The 13578-nt window shown below is 45.6% G+C and overlaps 1 protein-coding gene across 2 annotated transcripts; it reads right to left on the reverse strand.

Annotated features, from left to right (window-relative positions):
* Positions 1-817: 817 nt before the first annotated feature.
* Positions 818-6109, reverse strand: LOC119338192 (BAG family molecular chaperone regulator 6-like). 2 transcript variants are annotated; one of them, XM_037610501.1, is made up of 6 exons: positions 5962-6109; positions 3384-5485; positions 2971-3261; positions 2735-2875; positions 2479-2622; positions 818-2373 (listed from the first exon to the last, which is right to left on the reverse strand). In XM_037610501.1, exons 2-6 carry the CDS (start codon positions 5403-5405, stop codon positions 1003-1005), a joined length of 3969 nt encoding a protein of 1322 aa, XP_037466398.1. In that variant the 5' UTR covers positions 5406-5485; positions 5962-6109; the 3' UTR covers positions 818-1002. The 2 variants fall into 2 exon arrangements, with proteins under 2 accessions (XP_037466398.1, XP_037466397.1); XM_037610500.1 differs by having other exon boundaries at positions 818-2376.
* Positions 6110-13578: the final 7469 nt, after the last annotated feature.

Here is a 13578-nt window from a genome sequence, read left to right on the forward strand (position 1 = left end):
CCTGTAGGTGTAAGGCGCAACTGTGTCTCGCTGGTAGCGAAACGTAGGGTACACTCAGTTAGCCACGTCCGTAAATTGCCCGGCCCAGCCCATGGGAGGCCACAGGCCACTGCCTTGTTTTTTTTCCTGTTTTTTGAACATTTTTATTTTTATTTATTTTATTTTATGTTTATAATTCCAAATATTATATATATATATTAAAATTATATTTACATATGTTTTTTATAAAGTAAAACAAGGATTTGAAAAATGTTAAATGTTAAATTTTCTGAATACATGTTTAATATTTTATCCATAAATATTTCAGATTTTTAACTGATTGATTAACAATTTTGACATACAAGATTAACATTTTTTAATACATGGTCAACATTTTTTTATATGCACATTTAGCATTATGCTTGATTACCATGTTTCGAGTACTTGTTTAACATTTTCTATAATGCTTGATCAACATTTTTAAATGCATTCTAGTTTCCATGTATTCTAGTTTCTTGGTTTTGCGAACCATCCAGAATGTTCACGTCATGTTCAGGTTCAGTTTTTTTTTCAAGATTTTTCTTATTTTTCAAAAATGGGCAGAGAATTTAAAACAATGTTTGGCTTTGTAAAACAAATTTCATCTTTTGAGAAAATGTTTGCTTTTCAAGATTGCTCACATTTTCCAAAAAAGTGTTCATTTTTTGAAAGAATGTTCAGAAATTCAAAAAATGTGTGGATATTCAAAAGGTATTTGCGTTATTCAAAAATTTTGAAACCACAGACCAACCCGCGGTGCATGATTCCAAACTCGAGGCGAGGCGAAGAGAGAAACGGGTTGAAAACTGAAAAACTGGAGGACCAACGCCAACAGTCGTCTCGTCACTTCTGTGCAGTCGGCAAACCGAAAACCATATTGCGTCCAACTGTATATACAATGTTCCCCTCCACGTTGCTGATTGCAGCATATATGGACACATACATACATACATACATACATACATACATACATAGACTTAACCATCAAGCGTGGTCATTCTTCAGTGGACGTTGCTGCACCCTCACCTTGGGCCTCCTCCTCCTCTTGTGCACCGCGAGCTTCCTCTCCAGCGACCTCACCTTGTCGCTCAGCTCCGCGATGACCCCCATCTGGTCGTCGCCGGAGGCGAGGAGCTTCTGCAGCATCTCCTTCAGCTTCTGGTTCTCGTCGTCCAAGCCCTTGTTCTTCTCATCGTCGCTGCCCTCGGCCGCTTCTTCTACCTCTGGAGGTGCTCCTTCAGCACCTTCTTCCGGCTTGCCCGCTTCTGGTACAGGCGCTGCAGAATTCGCTCCTGTTGCTAGAGTTTCGGCAAGCACGGTGGCATCGCCCTCGGTTGATTCAGAAACATCTGCTTTACCTCCATCATCATCCTGCTCCTTTTGCTCACCACCATGGCTCTCCGAAGACACCTTGGAGTCAGGATTGGCGTACACCGTGGCACCGCCGTCTTCACATGATGCTCCGTCGCTTGTACTTTCAGGCAGGGCAGGTTTAGCACTCGTTTTACTCGGACATCCTGCATCGTTCAGTGTGTTTTCCATGGTCTCGACTCTGCTTTTCAGTGGTACAGTTTGAGGCTCCACTCCAACTGCATCATTCAGAGTATTTTCAGTGGCCTTGCCTTGGACTTCCAGTGGTACAGCTTCAGGCTCCTCTCCAATTGCAGCATTCAGAGTATTTTCCATGGTTTTATCTCTGCTCTCCAGTGGTGCGGCTTCGGCCTCCTCTCCAGTGGCACCATTTAGAGTATTTTCAGTGGTCTTGTCGTCGATTCCCAATGGTACAGCTTCAGTCTCCTCTACAATGGCATCGACTCTGCTTTCCGATGCTATGGCTTCAGGCTCCTCTCCAATTTCATCATCATTCATAGTATTTTCCATGGCAGAGCCACCTTCATTTTGCTGCTCCACAAGTGCTGAATCGTCCATGTGAGAAACCTCACATTGTCTTGTCGCTTCTGGTCCTACCAAACCAAGTTTTTCTTGCTTTGTGGTCTCTGCATTTGCACCGGGAACGTAGGCCATGTTAGCGGCATCGCCAACAGGAGGCGTTGGCGTTCCATTTGGTTCTTTGTCTGAATCAACCATGGTCTCTGCAACTTCTTTCTTCAAGTCGGCATCAACGGACTCTTCTTGTTGGTCTGCTGGAGTGATGATTACTATCGAGTCATCCGCCAGGGCTGGATCATTTTCATGTGGATCTGCAGCTTTTGAAGACACAGAAGAATCCTCCAGATGAAGGGATGGAGCACCTGGTTCTTTGAACTGATCTTCAGCAGGGGCAGCATCATGTTTCAGCCACGAGATACCAACGGGAGCAGATTCCTGCACCTGACCTCCTTCTGCCGAACCGTCCTGCTTCATCGATCATACACAATATTTAATATTTTCGCTACAAAATTCCATATTGAAAATATTGGTATTAAACCCATCTCCAAAATAAATAAATTCGAAACTCACATTGGCAGCATCAACTGCACTGTCCATACATGCTTTAGTCATTGCAGTTTTACCATCCTCAGTTGTAAAAGAAACGCCTTGATCTGATTCTTCAGGGTGGTAGTTTTGCTCCGCAGATCCTTCACTCTTCGCTGCGGCTTTCACCTGCTCACATTAACACTGTTAACATCCAATCCATGAACTAAAAAATTATCTTATTAACCAATGAGCAAAGTAGTATATGCCGATCAACAACATAAACATAAATACAGCTTACTTCTTCAGTACATTCTTCCCTCAATATGTCTGGCTCTTCCATTTCGTGCTTCTTCTCAGTGACAAGTCCCGACAAAGCTGCATCATGCATCACATCTGTCGGTGGTACTCTTTGACATTCACCAGCTGCTGCAGCTTTCCCCTACCGGACATGATGCGCGTCAGATATACCACTTCAAAACACAGGGGTTTTGCAATATTAGAATGCCAAGCAATTGAAAACATAGGTTAACTTACTTCCTCTTGAGCTTCTTCTTTTGCAGTACTTGGTTCTTCCATTTGATGCTTCTGTTCAGTAGAATCTCCATCTTGACTCAACTTCAAGGCAACTTCCGATGAAACTTCATCGTGCACAGGCTCGTTGGAGTTAACTGAAGAAGGCAATTGTTCTCCATCCACTCCCGTGGGACTTGCTTCCTCACTCTTAGCTGTCGAGCTTCTCTTGCACAAAGAATCGAGCTTCTCTTGCAAACAAACTAGCTGTCGAGCGACAGACTTCCTAGCCTCCCTCACAGCTGGATGCAAGTTCTGCACAAGTATATGAAGAGTCAAAACAAACACCGTCCAACGACCAAGTACCTAGCCAGCATGCAATTTTTCCGCACACGAGAAAATGAATCAAATCAAATTAAAATGAAAAGATGCAATACCTGAATGGTGTCAAGGTTCAGAAGTAAACTCATGATGGTCTCATTCATAGCGATGTGCTCTTTCTCTGTCGGCTGCTTTGAAGAAGCTTCAAGGGCTTGCAGATGCTTTTCCACATCTTGCATCTGTTTATGTACATTCTTGATCTTCCGTAGTTTCTCCAAAGGCTGCCATCTTCGTACATGGTACCCTCTGTATGCAGACTGAATACGAACAGCGGCATCTGGTTCTGATAACTTTATTTCACAGGCATCTGGTTCTGATAACTTTATTTCACAGGCTAAATTTGGAGCTTCACCTCCGATCTTCAACTCATCCTCCTTTCTGTTTTTGTCACACTCCTGCAAGCTACTTGCACTGACACTTTCTTCTTGTGCTTCAGCACTGACGGTAGGTTGCGCCTTCTGATCAGTCACAGTTGTGGAAACTTGTTCCTCTTGCGCGTGCTTCACTGAAGCATCTACCATTGTTACATTCCTAGGCCCTGTACTTTTGGCAACATCATCAGATGATTTCTCTTTAATCGGCATCTTACCCTCTTTCTGATGTTCTGATTGCTTTGTCTCCTGGTTCTTGCCTTGGGCCTCTTTAACATCCTTGTCTTTTTCAGATACCTTCCTCGTTGCTGGGTTGGATGACCTTGAAGATGTGTTTCCTGATTTCTTCTTTGGCAAAGGATCCACTCGCAAGCATACTGGGGGTAGTTTTGAAGGCTTAGCCTTTGATGCTTCAACATTGTTGCTTTTCTTACTTTCTCCCTCCTTCTGAACCATGATGGCCTTCTTTTCCTCTTTGTTTCCAGCCATGGAGGATTTCTTCTCATCACTCTCTTTCTGAGGCATAACCGGGATGGTCCTGCAGGTACGAACCTTCTTCTCAACATCCTGCTTCTCCGGCACAACTGAAATAGTAGCAGGTTCATTCCCACTCTTTGGTTTCTCCGGCACAACTGAAATAGCATGTTCATTCCCAATGTTTGGTTTCTTCGGCACAACTGGGATGGTCTTACAGTTTCCATCCACTGTCATGTCATGCCGATGCTCACTGCCTGCAGGCTGGTTCTCCGCTGATGGTCTTCCATTTTGTTCTCCAGAGCCATCCCTAGCATCAGGCTTCTGATCATGACTATCATTTCCAAACCATGACAAGGGAATGATCTTGATCTTAGGCGAAGGTGGATCTTCTTGCGTGCTCTTTGGACTCTGCTCGATCTCCTTCACCTCTTTTTTAGCTTCTGGTTTGGTCTCAACGCCATATCCTGGTGGCATCCAAACCATTGGCCACTGAAGTTGTTTCGCCTTCTGACTGTCATCGGCTGGCTTGACATCCTCTGCCCTCTCTCCACTCTGAGGAAACCACTTGCTGAAGAGCTGAGGTGGAAACTCAAAGCTTCTTCCATCATTAGCCTTGTTGTCTTTCATGTCACCGGACGGTAGCCACATCACCGGGTACTGGTAGTTTGGGTTGCGAATTATTCTGGAATTGTCTGCATCCTTCTGTTTACTGTCATCCTTCACTTCAGGCACATGTTCTTCGATTTTCACGTTGCTCTTCTGCCCTCCATCTCCATGGCACACATGGTTCGGACACCCACAGCAATGGCTCTTGAACTTGTCAAAACCACTATATGGTGTTTGATCGACAGGATGACATGGTGGGAGTGGGCCAAAGTATGATGGCGAGTAGGGGTTCAGATGATGATGCGGTGGAAATGGACCATGGTAGTATAGAGGAGGTGGTGGTGGAAGTTCTTGGGGCAATGGGGGTCTGAAACTGTAGTAACCAGGAGGGTATGTGTGGCTGCAGCAGCTATGGGAGTGGGACTCTGGAAGGCCTGAGTGATTCATGGTACCACTGTACGGCCAAGGGCCATATGGATATGGTGGCCGACATGGCGAGCAGTCCGGTTCAGGCATGTGCTGGTGCCCAGCTTCCCAGCCAGGAGGGGGGTGATATGGATAGGGAGCATGATGCCTGTAGTATGAGGAGTATGGATCCATGTAGTGATTTGTTGTTGGATACATGATTTACTAGCCTTTATATATACTGGCAGGATAAATGGCTGGGTCTGTCAACCAGATTATGCTCTTGTGATGTCTGCAAGCTGCAAGAAAGAAGAAGAAATACAGATAAGTGTCATGGTCTCCATACAGGGTCCATGTTTTTATACAATATAAAGGCTAACGGATTTTCTTTTTCTTTTTTTACTAATAAACCTGCAGTAAGATCACTGAAACTGCATAGGAAAAAGCAGAACACCCGTCCGCTGAGTGACATGGTAGGTTGGATGAAACATGAAAGGATTTGACACATTGTAAACAACGGGGGGACAGTGCATAGATTGTTCCCCAAACAAACCGCAATGCAAGAGTTTGCAATAGGGACAGGGCCTTTGATTTATCAGTAAATTAGTCACAATATATGCAGGTAGGTGAGAGGCAATGGCGAGAAGGATTCACAAGGCTAGCTAGCTAATCTGATATACTTACTACACAAGTTGTGGTAACAGCCTGACGCAGCATTTCATTCAGAGATTATATAAAATGGGGAGGAGGTGAAGAGAAGCAGGGGGGTGCTTACAGTTGTGGGGATCCGATCCGATCTGATCTGGTCTGATCCGAGGAACCACCACCGGGCCGGGACAAATCAATGGTGTGTGCGGGCGAATATGCAGCTGCCGGCGGGCGATGCGCGAGCGCTCTGATTCTCCTCCTCCTTCTTCCTCTGTTGTCTGCTGTCTGTTGCGTCGGTACGGAGGCGGGCGGGTATTTATGCGGGTGCGCGGAGCGGAAGCCGGGGGAGCATTCGGGAGATTTCTCGACCCGACAGGGGTCATTCGCATTTCTTCTGGGCGTTTCCACCAGCCTCTTTCTTTCCCTTTTTTTTTCTGCGGTTGTCTTTCTTTCTTTTCTTGTCTACGCGTCCCCGACGAGACCCCCGATTGCCCGTGGGCCCAGCCACCGAATCTTATTATAATCTTAACTGGATAGACAGACAATTGCAATATTTTAGTACAATGGTATGTGATTTACATTGGTCCATACAAATCTTAGCAAGTTTTTATACGCAATCATCATGATTTCGTACCAGCTCAAACAATTGTGTGGTATAAGAACTTATTGACTTTTTTGAAAAAAAAAGAACTTATTGTCTTATCAAATACTCCCTCCGTTCGGAATTACTTGTCTCGGAAATGGATGTATCTAGAACTAAAATACATCCATTTCTACAAAAAAAAAATTAAAATACATCTAGATACATCCATTTCTACAACAAGTAATTCCGAACGGAGGGAGTAAAATGTTATTTTATTTTGATAACTAAATGAGATCATGGAACAATTAAGTTGGTTTTAGGAAAATCGGCGGGAAGAAAAAATCAACGATGAAAGAAAAAAATGGAAACGAACGTGAGGTTAGACGAAGAAAAGGTGAAACCGGAACCTTACGTTCTTTTTTCTTTGGGACACAGTACAGATACATATGGTCATACATACACACATACACTCATTGCTACTAGTAAATTGTACATGCTCTGCACGTCATTTGAATATGTGTAGACATTTCAATTCATGGATACAAGGCTTGCTCCCTTCAAACATGGTATCTTCGCATGTAAAGTTTCATCGAGTTCATTATTAATATCTCACACTAAGCTTACTTTGAAACTTCTTGAAAACTTTCAACTTCTCCCTGACGCGATTAGTGTGCGCGTTACGGACGCTTTGCCAGTGCGTGTACCTTGACCAGTTACATGCATGAATGGATAACTTTAGGCAACACTAGTAGAAACACAGGGCATTTGTCCCGGTTCGTAAGGGCCTTTAGTCCCGGTTCTTGAACCGGGACTAATAGGTCGTTACTAATGCCTCCCCTCTTTAGTCCTGGTTCTTACACGAACCGGGACAGATGGACATCCACGTGGCCGCTGCGGGCAGCCCAGACAGGGAGGCCTTTGGTCCCGGTTGGTGACATAAACCGGGACCAAAAGACATCCACGCGTCAGAAGCTGGCTGCAGCTGAGTTTTTTTTTGAAAGTGGCTGGTTTAGGGGTTTTGGGGGTTAATTTAGGTTGTTATTAGCTAGCTAATAGAGAGAAGTGTCCTCTCTTATCTTCGTGCTTGGTTTACCAACGCTACTGCTATGTTCATTTCACCCGCTGATATATAATAACTCTTCATGCTCGCATCATACATCATCATATATAATAACAAGTCCTACTAATCATGCATCATCATACAAGTTCTACTAAAATCTGCACTATAAACACCGTTCTGCTTCCCTTTGCGCGCACCTTCATCTCCATGCTTGTTTCATCACATAATGTCAAAAGGCCCCCGGAAATCGGCAACGATGATAAAGAGGTAGCTATATATGTTCTCTCAATTTTCAAATTCCGTGGTTGATTGTCGTGTTGACTTGAATATCATTAATTTTCCTTTGTTTCATCGCCATGTCAAGAAGTTTCACAGGGCCAAGGAGTTCAATTTGGAAAGTGCAGCAAGAAGGGCTGCGCTGTCATAGCCAAGACGACGAATATCCAACTCCATCGGTTCTATTGTCATACCATGGATTGAGCAAATGAAGCCACTGTTTGGGATGTGCTTCTGTATGTAGTGAGTGCTACTATGTTTCAGTGTTTTTCCCATGAGCCGTGTGTGTAGTGTGCTCTTTGGAGAACCGTTCTAGTGTGCTCTTTCGAGAACATTGTAGGAAAATCTCGTGAATGGACTTTCATAATGAATGGAATGGTTATGGTGTCCTTTTTCCTAAGGTTGATTCCGTCCAAGGCTGTTTATACAACACAACTTAGCACAGATGTCCTTTGCATTCAGAATACAAGCGATAGTGGCCAACTTAACAGTTAGCACCGCCTGCTAGGCACTCAATAACTCTACACTAGTCATCAACCCGCGCAGCTGCATGGGCTAAAAATAAAGTATATACACAATTTAAAATTTCATATTGTTAATAAGAGTTACCTGAAAAGACAAAATGCACTTTAGGGAAATATTGGTTCAAAATACTTGTTCAAGCCTTCTATGTAATAGCTATGTCACATCCTATGAATTAAGCTTTACTATGCGTACACGTTTTTATTATTCTTGTGTGCATGAATTTCTTTGTGAGTAAAATTAGGCTTTGTAGCCACTCTCTATTACAAAAAAAGTGATGTTTGATAGGCACGCCTCTTCCGCCCTTTAGTTTCAATTTGAAAAATAATTTTGTAAGTAAGAAAATATTGTGTTGAGTCTGTACAGGGTTGTGTGTGCAATTTTTATTTACTTTGGCAGATGTTTCTTTTCCGTGAGATAAACATCTTAATATATCATGCCTAATATATGTAGTATGCACAACAATCATCTATAGGTAATAAACAAGAAACCACACATTATTTGCGAGGAAGTGATGACATTCTAGTCTTACAGTTTTTACTTGCCTTTAAAATTGTTTGTTCCAAAGAGGGCTTACTTTTTATATTGTTCCCCAAAACAAATGGCAATAAGAAAATGGTTGAAAATAATAGAAATATCATACCCTACCAATTTCCAATGATTAGAAAATAATTTGTCATGGAAAAGTGAAAAAATAAGAATTTTATATTGTGTAGTCATGATAACTTTCTCTTTGTATCCTTTTCAGTGAACTATATGCCTTAAAGAAACAATGGCCCTGCATGTATAGTTGTATACTCAACCTTCAACAGCGCACGTCTTCAAAAAAAGAAAAACCTTCAGCAGCGCACAATAATGTTAACAAAAAAAAACTTGCCATCTCTGTGGACAAACTCTTTAAAGCTCCCCATATGTTTGGAAAATGTCTACAAAGTACATATGCTACAGTATTGAGCAAAAACAATGAAAAAATTCATATTGTTTCTAGAAGCGACTGGTAATAAAATGTTATTTAATGAAGAACTATATCTTTCACATATTGTTTACTTGGGTTCAGTTTCGAGGAGTAGCATACCGGAGCACATAGACAATGGCTTATGATAATGCTTTTTTATATGGGGGCGCTTCTGATAATGGTTATGAAGAGTAACAAACTGGTCTGATTACCACCCAACCAATAATATATATCTGGCTCAGCTAAAAAAAAATCCTGGCTACAGACGTGAGGCAGTAAATTACGTGTTTTCAGGTGAAGATAGTCAATTTGAGGCCACGGTAAACATCTCTCAGCGAAAGTACAACAAAAAAATCTTGATAATAATTGTTTTGATTCCACGAAACTGCTGGATGACATCTTACCAGATTATCACGATTTTGTGAGGAGTAAAAAAATAGGAACTACTGAGGTAACGAACTCTAACTTGGGGTTTATGAATAACGTTGCTAGCATAAAAAGTACAATATTTCTGTTGATGAACTTAGTAACACATAATGATATTGGGCAATAGGGAGGGGAGGGAGAAAGATAACAGCAATTTGACAACGCAAGAAGCCATCATGTTGAACTCCTTGAACTGCGTCCAAAAAAAATCATGGTTAATTAGTGTGCTTAACTTTTGTGTTACTGTGGTTACAAATAAGCCAACTTCCTAAATTATGATACTCTTTGGGAATACAAATTCCGAACATGGACTAATTAATAGTATCATAATCTATATATGAACAGCAAGCCAAGAACTACTTAGTACCAAAATATTTGAGAAAACCTATTAAATTTACTATGGTAGTAGATACCAAGCCTATACTTTAGCAGGCTGCTCCTTGCTGTGATCAGTGCACTACTGAACGAAGATATGGCTGTCGCTCCAGTAGGCATATTAAATGATAGGCTATCTCAAGCAATATGGGCAATGCCAAAATAAAGAGAGGTAACCACGATGAACAACCCATCAGAGTGATTAGTTATAGCATGTTACATGCCAATGTGTGTAGCTCGACTGTAAGCAGCCGGCCAGCACAGTAGGCAAGGCATAGTTGGCTGCGGCTGTCGATGATGTATACATCCCATGTAGATTGTGAGAAGAAAGAAGGTTCAAGCATGGGGAATTAGATCGGATGATACCTATAGTGATTGGAAATTCAGGTTTGCCGAGAGGGCTAACACAACCATAATGGAAATTCCTGGTCATTGAGGTCTACCAACATCAAATAATTATGTAATGTGCCGAAAGTTTTAACCATTGAGTAACGTCCAAAAGGTCCTCTAGTTTTTAAAAACAGAAATGTGATTTTGAAATAAGCATGTAGGTGTGAAGAATCAACCATAGATGAATTTTGAGAAGTACAAAACATACAAAGGAACTACTACATGTTGAATATCTTTTGTATAGGCAGTATATCGCATGTATATGTAGGATCATTTCCTACCTTGCCCCGCCTCCTAATTACCATGTATAGTTGAGGCCGTGGGCTACTCATTGTAAATATATACGTGCGTGTATGCACCCAAATCAATTGAGAGTTGCATTGCCAAACAATATGGTATCAGTTTCCCTCACACGATCCTCTTCCTAAAACGTTTCCGCTCCTGCCGCCGCCGCCGCTTCACCGCCGCCGCCGCCCCCTCTCCCTGCCGCCGCTGCTTCCCTCCAGCCGCAGCACCACCTTCCCTCTCCCACCCGACATCGCCATGGCCTCACCCGCCTCCTCCGCCTCCGGTTCCGTCGTCCCCAACCCCTTCGCCGGCCCGGATCCCGTGCTCATCCGCGATCTTGACATCCACCGTCGTGTCCCCGTGTGTCTTGACTACTCCACCTCCACCTACTACGCCTGGAAAACATATTTCTCTCTAGTGTTCCGCGAGTATCATCTCCATGATCACGTCGACGGTTCCGTGGATTCCAGCCTCATGCTTGGTGATGCAGAGTGGACGACCATCGACGCTACACTCATCCGTTGGTTCTACCTCACCATCTCTAAAGATCTCTTCCACACGGTGGTCAGCGATGGGGACGACGCCCTCGCCGTTTGGACCAAACTCAACGGGCTCTTCACCGACAACCAACTCCAACGCCGGGTTTTTCTTCAGCAAGAATTTTTTGGGTCTCATCAACTTGATTCCTCTGTCGATGATTATTGCATGCGTCTCAAGAAACTTGCAGATGAGCTCCGTGATCTTGGCGAAATCATCTCCGATGATCTCCTCCTCAGCACCCTCTCCGCCGGGCTCAATGAAGAGTTCGGCAACGCTGCCTCGAACCTCACCTTGATCCCGGAGCCGACCTTTGCCAAGGTTGTGGCTTACTTACGTCTGGAGGAACGTCGCATGAAGATGGCAAAAACTCGGGCTACCCACGTCGCCCTTGCTGCCGGGACCTCCCGTGGTGGCCCGCCCCCACCGGCTCCACAGGCGCCCGCCGCGCCGCGGTTCCCTCCTCCGGCGGCCTCCTACGGGCAATACCCGCCACCGCCCGCGGGCCACTTCCAGGGGCCGCCACCCCCGCCTGCCTCTTCCGATCGCCGCCGTGGTGGGCGTCGTGGTCGTAAGGGAAACGGCCAGGGGGGCCAGCCTCGTCAGCAGCAGGCCACCGCGCCTTGGGCCGCGGCCCAGAACCCGTGGACGGGCCTGGTTCATGCGTATAGCATGCCAGTGCCCCGCCCGCCCGCTCCTGGCCTCCTGGGGCCACGCCCCGCGGCGCACCAGGCGCTGATCGCCGCGCCACAGGCGCCGTACGCCGCGCCTCCACCAGCGTCGTACGCTGCGCCCTCTCTAGGCGCCTATGGCATGGCGCCATACACCACGCCGCCGCCGATGCCTTATGCCGCGGCGCCATACGCCGCACTGTCACCGTCGGCGCCGCCGCTCCCGCCGGCTCCATGGGATCCGGCCCTTCTCGCGGCGCTTCAGTCCGCCCCCTCACCGGCCAACTACACGGGTGGCGGTGATTGGTACATGGACAGTGGCGCCACCTCTCATATGGCTGCCAACCTCGGTACTCTCCACTCCTCTTATCCCGTTCATACTTCCAATCGCATTACCGTTGGTGATGGAACATCCCTTCCCATTACACACATAGGCCATGCTTACTTTCCGTCTACGTCTACACCGATTTCATTATCTAATATACTTGTGTCTCCCGAACTCATTATCAATCTTGTTTCCGTTCGTTCTCTTACTCGTGATAACCCTGTCACCGTTGAATTTGACATGTGTGGTTTTTCTGTCAAGGACGCCCGTACCTGGATGGTGCTCCACCGATGTGATAGCCCCGATGAGCTTTACCCGGTCCACCCTCCCGCCTCCACCAACACCTCTCCGGTCGCCCTCTCCGTCGGTGTGGATCTTTGGCACGCTCGCTTGGGACATCCGAACGACACCACCCTTCGTCATATTCTTCGAAGTTTTTCTTTCACTTGTAATAAGACCGACGGTCACACTTGTCATGCGTGTCGTCTAGGCAAACATACTCGGCTTCCCTTTAGCACTTCCTCGTCAGTTGCATCGTATCCGTTTGAACTACTTCATAGTGATGTGTGGACTTCTCCAGTTGCGAGTAATACCGGCTACATTTATTATCTCGTCATTTTAGATGATTTTTCGCACTATGTGTGGACCTTCCCGTTGCGGCGGAAATCCGATGTCATATCCATTCTCACCGCTTTTTACTCCTATGTCACCACCCAGTTTGGTCGCCCCATCCATGCCATCCAAACCGACAATGGGAAGGAATTCGATAACCTCGCGGTTCGCATCCTCCTCACCACACATGGCACGATATTTCGTCTCACTTGCCCCTATACCTCGCAACAAAATGGGCGCGCAGAACGGGTCTTACGCACTCTTAACGATTGTGTCCGCACCTTGTTATTTCATGCTAATGTGCCACCCCGCTTCTGGCCCGATGCACTTGCCACCGCATCACGTCTCATCAACATTCGGCCTTGCCACGTCCGCGGCAACTTTGCGCCACACCACTTGCTTTTCGGGAGCCCCCCATCCTATGACGATCTTCACATCTTCGGGTGCCTCTGCTACCCCAGCATCGCCTCTACCACTCCTCATAAGCTTGCTCCTCTCTCTCTTGTGTGCATCTTCTTGGGCTACCCTGCCAACACCAAGGGCTACCGCTGCTACGACCCTGTTTCTCACCGTGTTTTCACCTCTAGACACGTTTACTTTGATGAAAGGGTTTTTCCGTTTCAGCAGGTACCACCGACTGACTCGCCAGCGCCCTCACCTCCTGCTACTGGCAGCTCGGTCTCGGGCCTCCTTGGTGCGCCCCCGCGCCCTCGGGCCTCCCTCG

This window comes from Triticum dicoccoides, chromosome 7B, assembly GCF_002162155.2.
Source record: "Triticum dicoccoides isolate Atlit2015 ecotype Zavitan chromosome 7B, WEW_v2.0, whole genome shotgun sequence".
NCBI classification, from domain to species: Eukaryota; Viridiplantae; Streptophyta; class Magnoliopsida; order Poales; family Poaceae; genus Triticum; species Triticum dicoccoides.